General features: G+C 36.2%; 1 protein-coding gene across 1 annotated transcript in view; it reads right to left on the bottom strand.

Moving 5' to 3' along the window:
* LOC129233418 (ruvB-like 1) overlaps nucleotides 1-4,161 on the bottom strand; it is a 49,084-nt gene extending 44,923 nt beyond the window's left edge. Inside the window, exons 1-2 of the mRNA XM_054867448.1 lie at nucleotides 3,867-4,161; nucleotides 2,280-2,366 (exon numbers count right to left, since the gene is read on the bottom strand). Of these exons, the coding sequence (XP_054723423.1) occupies nucleotides 2,280-2,366; nucleotides 3,867-4,007 (228 nt within the window). The 5' untranslated portion in view covers nucleotides 4,008-4,161. The remainder of the gene's footprint in view (nucleotides 1-2,279; nucleotides 2,367-3,866) is intronic.
* Between the last annotated feature and the right edge of the window lie 14,382 nt (nucleotides 4,162-18,543).

Here is an 18,543-nt window from a genome sequence, read left to right as displayed (position 1 = left end):
AACTTTTCATGCTTTTTTTCAAGCACTTGGAAAATGGAAGTGCTTTTCCTCTTTTTTTTTCCAGAACTTTTCAAGGTTTTTCAAGGGCATAAAATTTACGAATATATGCGCCAGTAAAAAAAACAGCGCCATGCACCACGAGATTACTATACCGAATTCATTTGCAAAAGGAGTGGTTCATAGCAGCATTACTATTACAGTTAACGCGCGACAACTCTAAGGCTAAAACATTCCGAGTTGTGGGATGTTTCCACAACAGTCTCAAGAGCTAGGGATCCAATGAAAACTTTGAAATAAAGGAATATTTGAGATCGGAAAGTTCATTTGTTATTGCAAACGTGAGGCTGAAATTCCGAGAAATATCTGTAGCACCCTGCTCCGCGATTCGACGTCATAACTCCTCCCCCAAACCTCTCTTTTTTGTGGATTTACCTTGCTGCAGCGGTTGAAGGAGGAGTAATGATGTCAATCTGAAGCGACATAATACGGGAAAGTCAGGTTAAGGCGCCACGACTGCGTGTTTGGGTGTACCATACCTTTTAACGTAATAGAAAACTTTTAAAATCTGATTTTGAAGTAAAAACATTATAAAAGCGGACTAATCGGACCAAAATGTTAAAAAGTGGTCTAAAGCGAACTTAACCCTAAAAAACGGACTATGGCGGGAAAAGCGGACCATTTGGGAGCCCTGGAAACATTTAATTTTTTTTTTAGTTTCTTTAAAAACAATTATACTCAGTGCTGCATATTTTGGGAATGATGTTCACCGAAGTATTTGGTTTATCGCAGAAAAAAGAACTTAATAGAAATTGGCTTCAAAACAAGCTTTTTTAAAAACTAAATGTCTAGTTTTTTAAAGATCAAGCTAGCTAACGTTACTGAACTGACCTTTTTTGACCTAAGAAAAATCAGTCAACATGACATGTACTCTAAGAAAAGATCTTTCTCCCAAATATTTTTCCAACTACAGTACAACTAAAGTTCAACTACAGAAAATAACCGATTAATTTTCTATTAATATGCAATACCACAAAGCATTTATATTCATCAGCCTATTTATTTTGCTAAATTTTAATATTTTTAAAATTAATGTTTTCAAAAATTAGCTGGAACAATGTGATATTAGAGGCATTCCACGGTATTTTTGACATTTATGTAGAGTCCGTAACGTGACCTTTTTTGCCATAACTTTTTAATTTACTGCTTGATTAGCATATTATTTTATTTTAATCTTTTCCTACCAACACACCAGCTCAAATTAGAATAATTTGCAAATCAAACGGTAAATTAAAAAGTTATGGTAAAAAAAGGTCACGTTATGTACTCTACATAATGTCAAAAATGCCGTGGAATGCCCCATTAACATTTTTTTGTATATTTATTAAGATTATTATTAATCACAATCATTCTATGTTGATAAAATGATAAATTAAAAATATTTTCAATAAAATAATGAGGAGGAGTTATGTGTGTCCGAAAATACCTCCACACATTTTAAAAATTCATAAAAAAAAAAGAAGCAACAAACTGTAGTATGAATAAGTGGTTTGTGCAATAGGTTCAAGAAAAAAAAAGAAAAAGTGTAATTATACATAGCTTACTGTGATGACTGTATAGTCACAGTAAGAAAAATAAATGTAATGTGATGTGTTTAAACGTTTTATTAAGCAGAAAGCAGTACCTTTCATTAACGTAGTTTGTAGCTTGAAACGCTTCTAAATGGTAACTTAAGTTCAATTCATGTCAACAAACGGTTCACATATCAAACTATGTTAATGTAAAGTACCGCTTTCTGTTTAATAAAATATTTGAACACCTCACATTAGGTTTGTTTTTTTCTTACTGTGACGATACAGCCTTCACAGTAAGCTACTTATACTTACTTTTTTCTTTCTTTTTTTCAATGTCATAAAAAATTCTTGAACCTGTGAAGAATTAAAGCAGAAACTGCATATGTATATGCCATTTTGTTGCATTTCTACGAGTTTTAAAATGTGTCGAGGACTTTTCATACACCAATAGCAATCCTGCCGATGGGCCTTTCTGAAACAATCAAGCAAGGGATACTTTTTGTAGATAGGAATAGCTGGAATCATTTGAGAAAAATTTAAATATTTTAAAGCAAATGTTTCGATTTAAATACTTTTCCCAAGTTCAAATGCAACTTGTTAGACTTTGCAGTTGGATTCCAAATAAGAAGCAACAACACTTACTTAGTGATGGTTTGATTTTATACTAAAAATATAAAATTTCATTGCAAAAAAAAATAAAAAAGATACCTTTCCTGTACCAGGTGAACCAGCAACAAGCAATCCACGACCAGCCATTCTTTTGGATTTAACGATGTCTACAATTATTCCAGCAGCCTGAAAATTGAAAACAACTTTGTAAACAAAAGATTACTGCTATATCATGCAAATAAAACCTAATGCTATTTTCATGATTTTGTAATGTACTCAAACCTGATTTTAACATGGAGACAACACAAAAAATATTTTTCTGAACCTTTATGAATAACTAAAATATAAGTACTCTTGCAACAAATTTTTAAAATAGAAATTGCACAAGAATTGTTCAATGCAGAAAACAATAAAATTGCAAAATTGTAAGGGGGGGGGGCAAATATTTTAAGCATGGTTTAGCAGGATATTTTCCCCATGGAGGCACATTTCAAGACAGATTAGAGTCATAATAATTTGACATTTTAAATTATTTATTCATTAATGGCTGGAGAATAAATATTTTTATATTTTTGCAAAGAAAAAAGTACTAAAAGCAAAGAAGTTCTAATTTCCAAAGGGGGCTCAAGCCCCCTCCTCTTACCCCCTCTTGAATAAAATGTAGAGGCGCCCTTGAATAAAATGTAGAGGGAACGGAAACCTTTATTTTAGAAGCCAAGATCTTAACTCTTATGTAATAGCATTTAAAGTAAAATATTGGGGGGGAGGGGGGGAGGAATTTCAGTTTCACACTGAAAGGTGTCAAAACATTCACCACAGTTGAAATACCCGACTTAGGATCTTTGCCACAGCTTTTACTAACATTAAAATAACTAACATTTAAATTATAACTAACATTTAAATTGATTCCATTTGTCATGCTAGTTTTGTTTTACATATTTATATCATTTGTCTTTTATTCTTTATTATTTTAAGTCAGGATGCAATGCTGGACTCACTAAAAGTACATGCAGACCAGAAAAATTTTATAGTTACTAGTAAATTGGACCACTGATTTACTTTCTGAAGTTTCTACCCTTGCTGAGCTTATTTTTATTCCCGAAAATCATCAATGATCGACTCCAGCTAGGTAAAATTTTGCCTTGAATTATTCTCAACATTAAGCTTATTTTTATGTTAGTTCTTTGAGTAAATAGAGTAAAACCTTTTTTGTTCAAGCAATGTGTCCAGGCCCGGACCTGTGGACCTGCAGAGCAGATCCCGCCAGGCAAGGTGGCCAACGGCCTTAAGGAACCTAATGGCCCAAGGAATTTTTTTAAAAATTGAAAACAACTAGCACCAAGACTTATCAACGTTGCAAATATACACTGTTGGTCTCTGGGGAGGGGCCCTACAGATTTTGTTTCAAGGGGGCCAAAAATTTATAGATGCGAGCCTGAATGTGTCATAAACCTCAAAAGGTTCTTCACAGAAATATCTGCTAGTTCTTAACTTCTTAGTGTTCTTACTTAATACCAATGCAGCAGTTAATTAGCAAAGTATTGCAATTCTTTTGTTTCATTATAGTATCACTCTACACAAACTTTTGTCAGAATAGAATACTATATTATCAAGCAATTTTGCAGAATCTTTCGTAGTCAACAGCCTGAATAAATTCCATTAAAAAACATACAAGAGTTGTTTTACCTCACGAGCTTTTTTCTGGCCGACAAGACCGGCAGCAATATCAAGGGCATATCCATTTTCATCTAAGCCCAATCCTTTTACATGACTGTGAGCAGCAATACGTTGTGCCTTAGTTGTACTTTTTACCTCTTCAATTTTCATTTTAGAGAATGTGTTAAGACCTAATGAATTATCTAACAAAACGATCTTAAATGTCAACAAACAATTCCAAAAAGAAGACTCACAAAAAGACAAAAAGTTAAAACCAGTTAAAACGATTAAACGGTTATGGCGACGGTTGCTATGGCAATCAGCAATTTAGTTTGTGGTGCCATTTTTTTGAACGAAAGGTGACGTAACAAAACTCCTTCATGATAATTTTTTTTTTATAAAATTACTCTATATTGAATTTATGACTGTTTATTCTCTGCAAAAAAGAAAAGAAAAAAAAAGCCTTAAGAGCATAATCAGGATGGAATGCCACTTGAATGTAAAGCACTCAAATGGTACAACCGGTTAACCGACAGTTGATTCCATGACTAACCGGTACTAACCGCAGCGTTCTATGATCAATCGGTTACCGTTTTAAGCTGTTGACTGGATGATTGCAGTTGAAGCACGTGCTCATTACTTGTCACGTGATAAACTAAACATAATGGTTGATGGCATCAGGAGTTTTGGGACCGGTTGTCCTGTCGAGGGCTTGTCGGATAAATCCGGATAGTTGATGCCATGGCCATTGATGACGTTAGTGATTAGAGCAGTGAGTGTCCATAGAATGCCTTCATATATAACCGACTAACCAGTAATCTATTACACTCTCCTGGTTAGTCAAAGGGGATCCAGGTTAACCGGTCGTTCTATTTAAACATACCGTTTTCTGTAGTGTTACTTGAGTAGACAAATGAATGCAAAGACTTATGATCGCGGGGTCCTAACAACCGGTATAGTAATGGGGCAACTCTGGGAATGACCAGTCAATCAACCAGTGAAACTGTTAGGCTACATTCGGAACCGATCGAGTCTCAATATGTTTTATGAGAATCAACCGTTTCGACCGCTTGCGGTGGCAGTGGCAGCTAGCACACGTACATTGGTCCAACGTTATCCTATTACATTGGACCAGCGTCGGCATCTTACGTCGGAACGTACCTTAAAACGGTACGTCGGAAAACGGTTAATCCCAACGGTTGGTTATTGGTTAGTTTCCAACGTTATTCCAATGTAAAATACAACTGTAAACTAACCATTTACAAACGTAATTTCGATGTAAAATACAATGTTCAACCAATGTTATTCCAATGTAAAATACAACAGTAAACTAACCATTTAAAAACGTAATTTCGATGTAAAAAGCAACACTTAACCAACATTTTCTAATGTTGTTCCAATGTAAAACACAACAGTAAACTAACACTTTCCAAACGTAATTTCGATGTAAAAAAAAACAGCGCTTAACCTACATTTTCTAACGTTATTCCACTATGAATTTCAACGCTAAACCAACTATCTTCCAATGTTTTCTACTTTAACTGTAGCATTTCATTAATAAAATAAGTATTACGAGGCGCTCTTAGAAGAACGAGTGTAAAGAATAATTTTCAGTCATATTAACATAAAATGATAAATGGCTGAATTTAATACAATTTATCATTTCCCTATCATTTACAAACGTTTCAATAAAATATGAACAAAAATTAAGATATTGATAATTCTTACCTTTTATTTTTCTGAATAATTACTCCAAAATTATCTTCATTAGCATACATTAGTTTTTTTTTTCTTTTTCAGGAAATATTAATTACCAGCAAGGTTATTCTTAAGACAGAATAAAATTTTTGACTTTAAAATTCTGCCATGAAAAATAACCTAGCTTGTTTGAAGGTTCAATTTTGCTTTGACTTGAAATAAGAATAAAAATTTAAAAAAAAAAAAAAAAACATTTTTTTTTTTTTTTTAAACTAAACGCGTAAACATTTAGTTAGTAAATCTTCATAGCAATTAAAATGACGTGGGTGAAACTTGAATATTATGAAAAGTACTTATTTTATTGTTTTGCCGAACTATCATACTCTCCCATTTCATTCAAAAGTTCATGTTCATTAATTTTATTTTTATTTTTTTCTATTATTAGGGAAGGAATTTTAATGTATTTTATCCATCAACGAGAAAAGCTCATTCAAAGACACAATTTTATTTCTATGGTAAATTGCACGTGTAATTTGTATCATGAGGAAACTATTTTTAAATATTATGCGTTTAAAATTACCGAAGCTAAACAAAGAACAACACGGAATTCTGAAACGAATTCAAAGCATTCACAAAATTCTCTAGAAAACTAGTTACAGCATCTATCAAAAAAAAAAAAAAAAGTTTGAATGCGCAAAAATTTAAGAGAGAAAAATTTAAGAATTTTGATTCATCGGAGAACCCCCTCCCCCCCCCCCCCCCCCCCCGAAAAAGAGAAAAATACCCCTAGAAACAACCTTCCCCTAAAAACCCCTGCCAAAACGAATTTGTAGAAAAAATTCAAGTAGTTTAAAAACGAAAAAAATCTGGGCCTGCACACCCACAATGATTTGTCGTGCTTGGAAAACAAATAAATGTAGAATGCATTTAATAATCACACACACACCACACACACAAGAAAAATGTTTTATCTTAGTTTTAAATTTATTGAAAGAAAGAAAAATAGTTGGAAAAATGAATTGATTTACTTTGAAAGACTTGAGTACTTGCGAGGATTCAACATTCGCCGTTAGCAAGTACGACACGTGTGAATGTGTATATGAGCAATATGAGACCCTGGAATGAAGAAGAAAATGGCTATGCCCCGGCGCACTCCTCCCTCACCCCCTTTCAAGTCCTGGGGTCTTAACAAAACTGCAGAGGGGGGGGGGGGGGCTTATGGAACGCATTACGCACGCTACGCTGAACGTGCAAATCAGCAACGAGCTTGCAATAAATGGGCGTAAATGTGAAACAGGTTTGAAGGTTAGAAATAAGTTGGGAATGCGTTTAGTCGGATATAGGTTGGTTTTAAACCATCCTCCGATGCTTCAAATGATCGGATGATGAGCGTATGAAAAAAACCAATATCTAACCGAAACATATTTCCAACCATTGCGATGCATTTTCATCCTTTCTCCAACGTAAATCCGATGATTTGTGCTACCTGGGGGTGCGACCGGTCCCTGTTTCCGAATGTAGCCTTACAATGGCTTCACGACTATTAACAGGTGGACTGAGTTTTTTCCTCTCTAAAATAAATGGAACTATTTAACAAAATAAGCAAAAAGTTGGATAACTGATGCAGATTAGAAAGTTGGACACACTTTGTAAAATTTAGCCAAAATTTAGTTCTTCTTCAAGTTAGGTGCTTTTAAAATACAATGATATCAATAAAATGTTGAACTCGAGAAAAAAAAACCTTCGAACACAATTTTTTTTACCCATATACAGGGGTGTTCACCTAGAGAGGAGAGGTTGGTGGTTATCAGACTGCGCCATTGACATTTTTAGGAGAGGTTCGCGATATTTAGGGGGTGCGCCTTTGCTCTTAGGGGGACGTAGCAGACCCCCGTCATATCGTTCTGAAAGTTCACGTACCTTTTGCTTTTACTGTGTTTTACCATGTTATTTGTTTCTTAACATAATCATCTGTTTTCGTGGGTTTTTTTTTTTTTTTTTTTTAATGTTAACGAAACAAATATTATTCCTGAAAATCTTTTTCCAATGATGTGTCAATGAATACATTTTTTTTTGGGGGGGGGGGAGGGGTAATAGCTTGCACTTAGTTTAAACATTGCGAACACTTTTTATATCTTTATTTTATGATACTCATTTATTTATTTTTCAAATTTGATTAATTGAAGTGTTACTTTAAACCAAACTCCGTGAATTTAATTTAAAACAACCTAAACCACGATAATGAATTTGCCATTTGTAATGTTGTATTTATATTTATAGTCCGGGAGCAAATGGTTTCCCGTGCGATTTTTGTGATACAATTATAGCAGTTAGTTTTTCTGAAAGGTATTTGCATGAGGAAAACGAATTCAGATGTTGCCCACCCCCCAAAATGGTGCAGGGGGGCTGGGGGGCAGCTATAACTGCCGTGGGGGGCAAGTGATTTCCCGTTCAATTTTTGTGATACAATTGTGTGACTTAGCTTTTCTGAAAGGTATTGGTACGAGAAAACCAAATTTCGATAATGCCAACCCCGAAAATGGTTCAGGGGGGCAGGGGGGGCGGCTATAACTACATTTGGGGGGGCAAGCTGTTTCCCGTTCAATTTTTGTGATACAATTATGGGAGTTAGTTTTTCTGAAAGGTATTGACACGAGAAAACCGAGTTTGGATGATGCTACCCCCCGTAAATGCTGCAGGGGGCGGAGGGGGGAAGGGATTATAACTGCATTTGGGGGGCAAGCTGTTTCCCGTTCAAATTTTATGATATAATTATGCGAGTTAGTTCTCCTGAAACGTATTGGCACGAGGAAACCGAATTTAGATGCTGCTAACTCCGAAATTGGTGCTGGGGGGCAGGGGGGGGCGGTTATAACTGCGTTGGGGGCATGTAATTTTTCGTTTAATTCTTGTGATACAATTATGGGAGTTAGTTTTTCTGAAAGGTATTTGCATGAGGAAAACAAATTTGGATGTTGTCAACCCCGAAAATGGGGCAGGGGGGCGGGGGGCGGTTATAAATGTGCAGGGGGGCAAGAGGTATGTTCAATTTTTGTGATGCAATCATGGGAGTTGGTTCTGCTGAAAGGTATTGGCACGAGGAAATCGAATTTGGATGTTGCTATCCCCTAAAATGCTGATGGGGGGCAGGGGGGGTATGACTGCAAACATAACACACTTATATATTCAAAATTTCTCGGTTTACAACAAGTTTTCAAAGTTTAATATGCTTAAATCCACTAATAACAACATTAAATGCAAAAAACTCCGAATTAAATTGCTGACACGTGTTTCGAAGCTATTAAGAGCTCCTTTTTCATTGTAAAAGATGTGAGTTTATGAATGAAAATTCATCCGACTAAAGACGATCTTTCCATTGATAATGGGTTCCTGGTAACAAAGTTTATCATTTCAGTAAAAAATATTAGGAGGAAGGGGGGGGGGTCCCCCCCCCAAATTTTTTGTACAGGTGTTTCTTTCGGTTTCAGAATATAAAGAGTATTTTTGAACAAAACAAAACATTTATTGAAACCGTGACTTTCATAACCGTGACTTCATAATAGATTTACGGAGATAATTAGCAGCATCATACAAACTCCTCATGGTCATGTTTAAATCTTCATCATCATTCTGGGATATCATGTTTATTGTCTCGTGCATGCTTCATACTAACAATTTCTGTTTGATTTCTTTTCTGCGGACGGTGAAATTCAATATCTGCAACAGATTTCTGTAGCAATTCTTTTGTTTCTTTCCTTGTAATGGATGGATAAGGGACGTTATTCATAGCACGAATGTTTTCATACGTGGTTTGTACATCAGCCATACTCAATGTACCTGTTTTTAAACATTCTTGAACCATATAAGTAAATTCAATCTCTGACGCACTCTCAGGGGCTCTAGAAGTGTTGGGTGCACTGGCATTAGGACATCGTAGTACATTTGTCACATTCTTCGCAAAACATTGTAAATGGTATCGAATGTCGATAGCGTGACCATCTTCAGGGTTTATTGCTGTATTAAGTTTTTATCTGGAGCGGCTTCATTTCCACTTTTAGCAATAGCATCACTCAGACTTTTTTTGAGCATGATCAACCGACAGTTTTCTGAGGGACTTTGCACGTGTCTGACCTTTGTCACAGAAAAAGCATTTCTCTTTATTGAATGGAATGCAATGTGAACGTGTCAGTCTCGATGTGCTACTATTTGTAACAGGTGATGTATGCTGAGCTTGACTTTCATATCGCTTTTTTATGCGTTCAAAATGTCCCTTATGAGTGACATCTTGGTAACAACTTCGATGCCATGATGCCTTGTTGTCAGCCAGTATTTTTGCAGTCATTCCACGCAAACGGATATTAGATGAAACATACTTGACGTTTTCATATTTAGCATTTTCTAGCACACTCTTTAAAACCTTTTCATGTGTGGTAGGGTTAATGATTAGTCCTTCGGTGGATTTCTCTTGACATATAATACATAATGTATAATTAATTCCTATTTTTAGCTTTGTATTTGGTTCAGTGAGATCCATCTGAAAGTGACCTAATTGCTTACTAAACTAATAAACGACGTGCGTCAAACTTCTGCATACAATATTTTTATTTTAAATGAGCTAGACTAAAATAAGAATCCCTTCTCCTCTCTTTCTTAAAAATAAATGGTACAACGTTCCCTTGTTGACGAATTTCCATTTCATGTGACTCCAGAGAAAAAGTGGCCAATTAAAGTGTCCAATAAAATAGATAATACTGGTGACAGCAATAAATTTCTGTTTTAAACCATTTAAAGAGCTCTGCTCTTCCCTCTCTGAAACTTGTTCGTGAGAATTTTCTTTCAGAAGAATAAAAAGGTACGGTGTGCTTCATAGAGAAAAGAGATATTGTAAAAAACCAATACTATCACGATCTGATTAGGAAAATGAGACCCATCAAGTTGCTTTGTAGAATAACTAGAGACATATAGGTTGTAAAACTGGACATGCCGATTCCGTGAGAACTGGATCAGATTTTGACATTGTTGCTTTTGGAAAAACTGACCGCCAACCAAGAATTGAAGATACACTAGGCCGCAATACAAAGGGAAGGAAGAGATAAGCAAAATTAAAGGCGGCGGCAAGGAACTCATGTTAAGCTCTCGTAACAATGCCTTTGTCCTCCGCTTCTATGAGTACAAAGGAGAAAGGAGAAAAAAGACCTCCTTCGACATATGTTTGTTTCTTTAATGTACGACCACCATGGTGTTGGAAATTTCATCCAAGCGCTCCCACCACTTAGTTAAAATTTACTTTAAAAAAAAGGAGAAAAACTCAAACGAAAAAACATTATTCTTTCAGAGCTGGGGCCGTCAAAGCCGTCATTTGGGGGGGGGGGGCTTAACACTGCCCCCCCCAAATGATAGGCCTGGGTAAAGGGTACAAATTTATTTCGGAAGAGGAAATATATACAAAGAATAATAAAGTACACAAATACAATTTTGCATTTTTTTTAATCAACGGGGGGGGGGACCCCCCCCTTCCTCCTAATATTTTTTACTGAAATGATAAACTTTGTTACCAGGAACCCATTATCGATGGAAAGATCGTCTTTAGTCGGATGAATTTTCATTCATAAACTCACATCTTTTACAATGAAAAAGGAGCTCTTAATAGCTTCGAAACACGTGTCAGCAATTAAATTCGGAGTTTTTTGCATTTAATGTTGTTATTAGTGGATTTAAGCATATTAAACTTTGAAAACTTGTTGTAAACCGAGAAATTTTGAATATATAAGTGTGTTATGTTTGCAGTCATACCCCCCCTGCCCCCCATCAGCATTTTAGGGGATAGTAACATCCAAATTCGTTTTCCTCGTGCCAATACCTTTCAGCAGAACCAACTCCCATGATTGCATCACAAAAATTGAACAGAATACCTCTTGCCCCCCTGCACATTTATAACCGCCCCCCCGCCCCCCTGCCCCATTTTCGGGGTTGACAACATCCAAATTTGTTTTCCTCGTGACAATACCTTTCAGAAAAACTAACTCCCATAATTGTATCACAAAAATTAAACGAAAAATTACATGCCCCCAACGCAGTTATAACCGCCCCCCCCCCCTGCCCCCCCAGCACCAATTTCGGAGTTAGCAGCATCTAAATTCGGTTTCCTCGTGCCAATACGTTTCAGGAGAACTAACTCGCATAATTATATCATAAAATTTGAACGGGAAACAGCTTGCCCCCCAAATGCAGTTATAATCCCTTCCCCCCTCCGCCCCCCTGCAGCATTTACGGGGGGTAGCATCATCCAAATTCGGTTTCCTCGTGTCAATACCTTTCAGAAAAACTAACTCCCATAATTGTATCACAAAAATTGAACGGGAAACAGCTTGCCCCCCCCAAATGTAGTTATAGCCGCCCCCCTGCCCCCCTGAACCATTTTCGGGGTTGGCATTATCGAAATTTGGTTTTCTCCTACCAATACCTTTCAGAAAAGCTAAGTCACACAATTGTATCACAAAAATTGAACGGGAAATCACTTGCCCCCCACGGCAGTTATAGCTGCCCCCCAGCCCCCCTGCACCATTTTGGGGGTTGGCAACATCTGAATTCGTTTTCCTCATGCAAATACCTTTCATTAAAACTAACTGCTATAATTGTATCACAAAAAATCGCACGGGAGCTAAAATTTGACCGTTTGCTCCTCGACTATTAGAAGTAAGTAAACATATTTCTTAAAATGTAAGTAAATCGTTGTAAAAAGATAACATTAAATTTAAATAAATCACTCATGGAAGCTTTTGGAAGTATTCTGGAGGGTTTCGGTCATCAAAATGTGTGGAAGATGGATATTAAAAAATATAACGCCGAAAATCACTAAGAAAGTTTTCATGTCATTTTGTGAAGATGGTGTAAAAACAAAAAGAGCAACATGTTGAATGAAATCCACGTGCTCTAAGAATTTAATGTCTAGAGTAATCAAAGTGTTTACATAAAAAAAACTAGTTACAAAACTTCTTAGACTCCCCTTCACTGTGTTTGGGAAAATATTATATGTCAAACTAAATTTCTGTACACAACGAAACCCGTTTGTCACTTCCACAATAAGTTAAACCAAAAATTAAGGTACAAATTTGTTTCGCTAATATGAGCCATTTTAACTGAAGCAGTAGGCAGGGCCCGATATTTTTTGGGGCCCCCTGTATTCAAACTTTATAACTTCAGCCGTTGGCTTAAACAATTTTAGCCATAGACTAAAGAAATTTCAGCCATTTGGGGGCCCCTAAATATATGGGGCCCTAGGCCAGGGCCTAGTTGGCCTATTCAGTAATCAGGCCCTGGCAGTAGGCGCATCCTGTTCAAGGTCCATGGAAAAATCGGAATCTTTTGCGGGAACGTTGAACCTTTATTTTAACAGTGTAATATAAAACAAATTTTTCCTTTTTTGTGCTAAACGTTTTTTAAATAATTTTCTTTTACTTTCTTGAGAAAGCATATTTGTTTGAGATCAATTTTGACTTCATTTTCACCAAGTTGTTTATGATCGTAATTTTTGTCACTTGAATCAAATTTATATTTGAGACACACAACACATAAAATGAAACGCACTGCAGTACACTCGAGAGTATCTCGTACCGACCATTACATATGTAGGGGCGGACTGACTCCCAGAACACACAGACTCAAAGGAGGAAAAGAAAAAAAAGAAAAGAAGGAAAAAAATCCGACTGCGCACATGTCCAAGGTGATGCAAGGATGCACATTGCGAGCTTTTGGATGAAAAGACATCCCAGAAGAGGTTCCCTGAAACCTCGAAACACATGTATGCAGTAATCTGCTAATTTTGTGCGTCAAAACGGTCTTGATCACCATTTAATACACAAAATGTCTTTGTCTTCTCGTCTTTCTTTATTAGTTCTGGCTCTGTTCTGGCTATATTATAAAATGGCAGTATCTTTCCGTGTGTCAAAAATTAAGGTAAGGTGTGGTTCGTAAGTGATGTAACGATTTCAAGGGGAGAGGGAGGGGTCGTGATCAGTGGGATACAAACTAGTATTTTATGGGGGGGGGGGGTCATGTAGAAAAATATGGGGTTTTGGGTACGAAAATTTCTGACAATGTTTCGGTGTCAGTAAAAAGTAGCAAATCGGCGAGGAATAAGCCCCCCCCCCCCCAGTATGAAACAAACTTTTAAAGTTAATATCAGAAGCAATGAAAAGAAGCATTATTTCAACTATTTACCTAAACAACTTTTAAAAAAATTCAGAAAGGTTACGGAAAACACTCACACTTTATTCATAAAATAATTAACTGCAACGCATAATAGTATATTTGCATGATATTGTACATCTGTCCATCTTGTATGTAGTAATTATTAAATTATGGTCACATAGAATAATGATATGGATGGATAATATTGACCCCCCATGACCGCCCACCTACATCCGCCCCTGTTCGTGACAGTGTGAGTTTGTAACACGGAAGGGAGGTGACAAGAAGTGTGACATCACTCATTTTGGTAGAAATAAAAACATTTTTATAACAATATGTTTATGCAATATAGCATGACATGTGACAAGGAGGGGAGGAGGGGGGGGGGTAAGGTAAAGTGTGACTTTATGAAAAAAGGGGCGGGTTGGGGGTCGAATATGTTGAAAAGTGTGACATCATCAATGGTCAATCCCTGACAACAGTAACTTTCATTTATAACGAATTATTTTCTGTATTTTGACTTAAATATAATAGATTAAACATGCCAATTTTTTTTTTTCATCTTTTTCAACACATAACATAGCATTTTTGGGAAATTCTGACAGTTTTTGTCCGTGACAGTTTTAGTGCGTTTTCACATTTTTAGCATATTTTTGCGTCATCGAATACAACTCCGGATTTCTTCCCCGTAACGGTAATAAAAATCTAGCGTAACATGCAAAGGATAAAACTTCAAGCATATGATATGACATCATGTGTCGAAAGAACTCACGAGCGGAACTTATCTTCTGAAACATTAATCATCGTACAAAAATGTGTCAACAAACCTTTCAACGAATCCCTAAATAAAGTAAAAGAATGTTGCTGCATGGTATCTTGAGTTTTTGTAACGCGGTTGATTTGCAGACAGTATAAATTAAAAAGAATGAGTAATGTTCTAATGTTTGAATTGCGGGTTATTTTAGCGACAATTATGTAAGAGGAGTGTATTATGAAGAAGTGCTCATCCCCATGGTATACCCCCTTCTAAATACTACGAAAACCTCCATGAGAGCTAGACCCCCCCCCCCCCCCCCCGTCCTAAAAGAATAGAGAAAATTACTTATAAAAACAACTCCTCCTAAAAGTTTCAATGACGCTGCCTGCGAGCCTGCGACACGACAGCTCCCACCCCACCTCCCTCTAGTTGGGCACCAAAATTCGAAAAGAAAGGTGTAAAAAATATTCAAAAAATAATTTTTTCTTTTTTCCCAAAACCTGGCAAATCTTTGATTGCAAAAACTTTAATGTGTCAGAACCAAATTCGTTTTCTTCAAACTGCGATTAATTTATTTTTTTCAGTTATTGAACATGTTTCAAAACATTTAAGGATGTTTAGAAAGGCAGATGTGAGTTAAATTAATTCTCTTGTGCTTCAGTGTTATAAGTAAAAGGAGGACGAGTGGTAGCTTTTTTCGTCCGAAAAAGCTATAAAATGCAGGACATTTATTTACATTTATCAATTTATACGTATACATACATACATACACATTACATGTACATGTATACGCAAAGTTACATAGTCAATTTACAATTCTTGACGAAGTGAAAACAGTCAAAAAACATTTAACAATTTTCTCAAAAATAAATAAATAAAATTAAATAAATAAAATTAATTAAACAAAATACATGCATTTGTTTTCAAAATAATTAAAAAAATGAAAAGAAAAGAAGGGAAAAAAAAGGGAAACAAATTCAACATTTAAACTGTCTCAAAGGCGGATCCAGCTTCTGATTTTGGACGGGTCACAAAGACGGATACGGATACAAGGAGGGGGGGGCGGTGTGGGCGATCGCCCCCTCCTTGAGCCGAGTTACAGGAACTTCCTTCAGTTATATTTACGATATTAAAGTTCCAAAAACGCAATTTCACATAATCTTCGATGGCGTAAGGAGAAAGGGAGCTCTTTTCCGAAATTCAAGTGTAGTTCATACTCTAGTCTAGAGATATGAACTGAAACTTTCTAAAGGATTTTTTTCGAAATTAAAGTTCCAAAACCTCAATTTTAGACGATCTTAGATGATTTCGAGATAGGTTCGAGGGCTCTAAGTGAATATTTTTTCGAAAGAAACGCAACTGTAGGTCACACCTTTGATTTCATAGGGGTAAGCTTCGTTGTTTAGTACACTGCTCCGAAACTTTTTAGAAATTGAAGTCCCAAAGAGTAAAAAAAAAAAAATCGCCCCCTCCTTGAACTGCAGAAAAATATTTACATTTAATGTTTTTACGAATTGTGTTCTGGAACAATAAGTATTTAATTTAAAGAATTTGCTTCTCGTAGGTATAATTTTTTCAGGGACACTTTGATAAAACTAAACAAATTAAATAAAAAGAAAAGCATTGAAAGATCTGCGAAACTGACAGATATGATTCCAGTATTAATGATTCTCGCAGATTGCAGGAGCAATTCCTGTCTTTCGGACATAAAACATAGCTTTCGAACGAACAGCGCACATGTATACTGCTGTGGGTAGGTGAACGCCAGAATCTGCAGAAATGAATTTTCGGGATATTTGAAAGAAACGCGTTTTGAATTCCATACTAACATTGCGATATGTTGGAATTAGGCGTTTTTTACTTCCTTTTACTTAGTAAAGGAAGTATTGTATTCACGAAAAAATTATGACCCAAAAAAAAGATCTTAATTTTTATTTTGCTCGCCCCTGAAAAAATGTTAATTTTTTTTTTCAACCCGACCACACGTGAATATATGTCTAAGAACGTATAGACACCCGAAATATCCATTTTGACGATCCCCGAATTTATTACAATGTGTTTTCTCGTAACGTCTGTATGTGCGTATCTACGTATGTACGGTCAAGAACGGTATATCCTAGAAAGTTGAAATTTGGTATGTAGACTCCTAGTGGGGGTTTAGTTGTGCACCTCCCCTTTTGGTTGCATTCGGATGTTTCTAAGGGGGTCTTTTACACCTTTTTGTGGCGTTGGTTATATCAATGCAGACTCAAGTGGCGTTATAACTTGGCAAACACTTGGCGATATATCGCCAAGCTTTGGTCGCCAAGTTTTTTCACCAAATTGGCGACAAAAAAAATTTGGCGGTGATTTTTTTTTTTTTTAATTTGGTTTCATTTTGGCCACTATTGGTGATATTTAGAGAGTTAGCCACTGAATCACAAGAAAACGTCCAATATTGGGAAAATTAATCTGTATAAAACGTTTTTTTTTTTTGTGCTTCAGTTCACAACACTCTTGGGGCAAAAATACTTAAAGTGTTTCTTTGCTTACTCCAAGGCACTGCTATTATCATTAAATTGGAGTAAAAGGAAGTCATGTGATGCACACACATCTGCTTGTTTTTTCGTGCTTTTATTTTAGTCGAAACCAGATAAGCACACCGGCATTTATTTAAATTTCTATTACAAGGATAAACTAAATAAGCACAGGGGTGTCCACAAACTAAATAAACAGGGGTGCCCACCTTACGTGGAAAGAGGTCATGGCGCAGACTGCGCCATTGAAATTTTTAGGGGTGAGGGGGTGTATTGAGCGGCATTTTTCACTTTTTTGGAGGTGGGCTCTTGCTTGCGGGGGGGGGGGGAGGGTCTTTGCGATATTTAGGGGGGAGGGTACGCCAATGCTCTTAGGAAGGGTGGGCAACCCTTATAAACCCTCCATAAAAGTTTCATATTCTTGTACTGACATAATAAAAGATGGTTAGTTGATAATAAATTTGTTTTAATCCTCAATTCGTTTTGATATTTTCTTTGCTGTTCATTCTTAATATTTACTAATAATAAAGCTGAAAGTCTGTCTGGATATATGTGACGAACACAGCGCCTAGACCGTTCAGCCCGATTTTCAAGAAAATTGGCGCAAAGTTTGTTTGTAGCATGGGGTGTGCACCTCGAAGCGATTTTTCGAAAATTCGATTTTGTTCTTTTTCTATTCCAATTTTAAGAAAACTTTGCCGAGAAATTATTACAACGTGGAAGAATAAATTACGAAATTATCATAACGTGGAACCGTAACATTGGCGAGCAAATGAACATAGCAAACTGGCGAGATATTCGTCATCCATTATTTGTAAATATAAAGGCGAACCAAATGAGCTTTTAATTTTCAACTACGAGCAAAGACGTGCGGGTACCACTAGTACTGAATAAAAACTTTACTCGTTAAAATCGATTTTTTTAATTTATTTATTTATTTTTTTTAAACGTGACTAAATTGAAGAAAAGGAAAAAATGCAAGTTTCGCGGAACCCTTGAGTAATCTACACATGGAGTTCTGGGGTTCCGCAAAACACAATTTAAACGAGCTGATGTGTGCATCACATGACTTCCTTTTACTCTAATTAAATGTCATTTCCCCATTATTGGCAATTTTAATGTGATTCAATAGTTTACTCTCTAAATATCATCAACAGTGGCCAAAACGAAACCAGATTAAAAATTATAAAAAAATCCCTAAATTTGTTGCCAAGTTGGCGACAAAACTTGGCGACCAAAAGACTGGCGATATATCGCCAAGTGTCCGCCAAATTATAACACCACTTGAGTTTACATCGAAATTAACAATGATTTCCCCCCAAAAAGGGGCAAAAGACCCCCTTAGGAACATCCGAATGCAACCAAAACGGAAGGTGCACAACTAGACCCCACTAGGAGTCTACGTACCAAATTTAAACTTTTTAGGACATACCATTTTTGAGTTATGCGAGATACATACACACATACACGTAGATACAGACGTCACGAGAAAACTCGTTGTAATTAACTCGAGGATCGTCAAAATGGATATTTCGGGGGTCTATAC

Source organism: Uloborus diversus, unplaced genomic scaffold (genome assembly GCF_026930045.1).
Source record: "Uloborus diversus isolate 005 unplaced genomic scaffold, Udiv.v.3.1 scaffold_40, whole genome shotgun sequence".
In the NCBI taxonomy this organism is placed as follows: domain Eukaryota; kingdom Metazoa; phylum Arthropoda; class Arachnida; order Araneae; family Uloboridae; genus Uloborus; species Uloborus diversus.
Note: the sequence above shows the minus strand (reverse complement) of the source record. Positions and strands in the feature narration are given on the sequence as shown.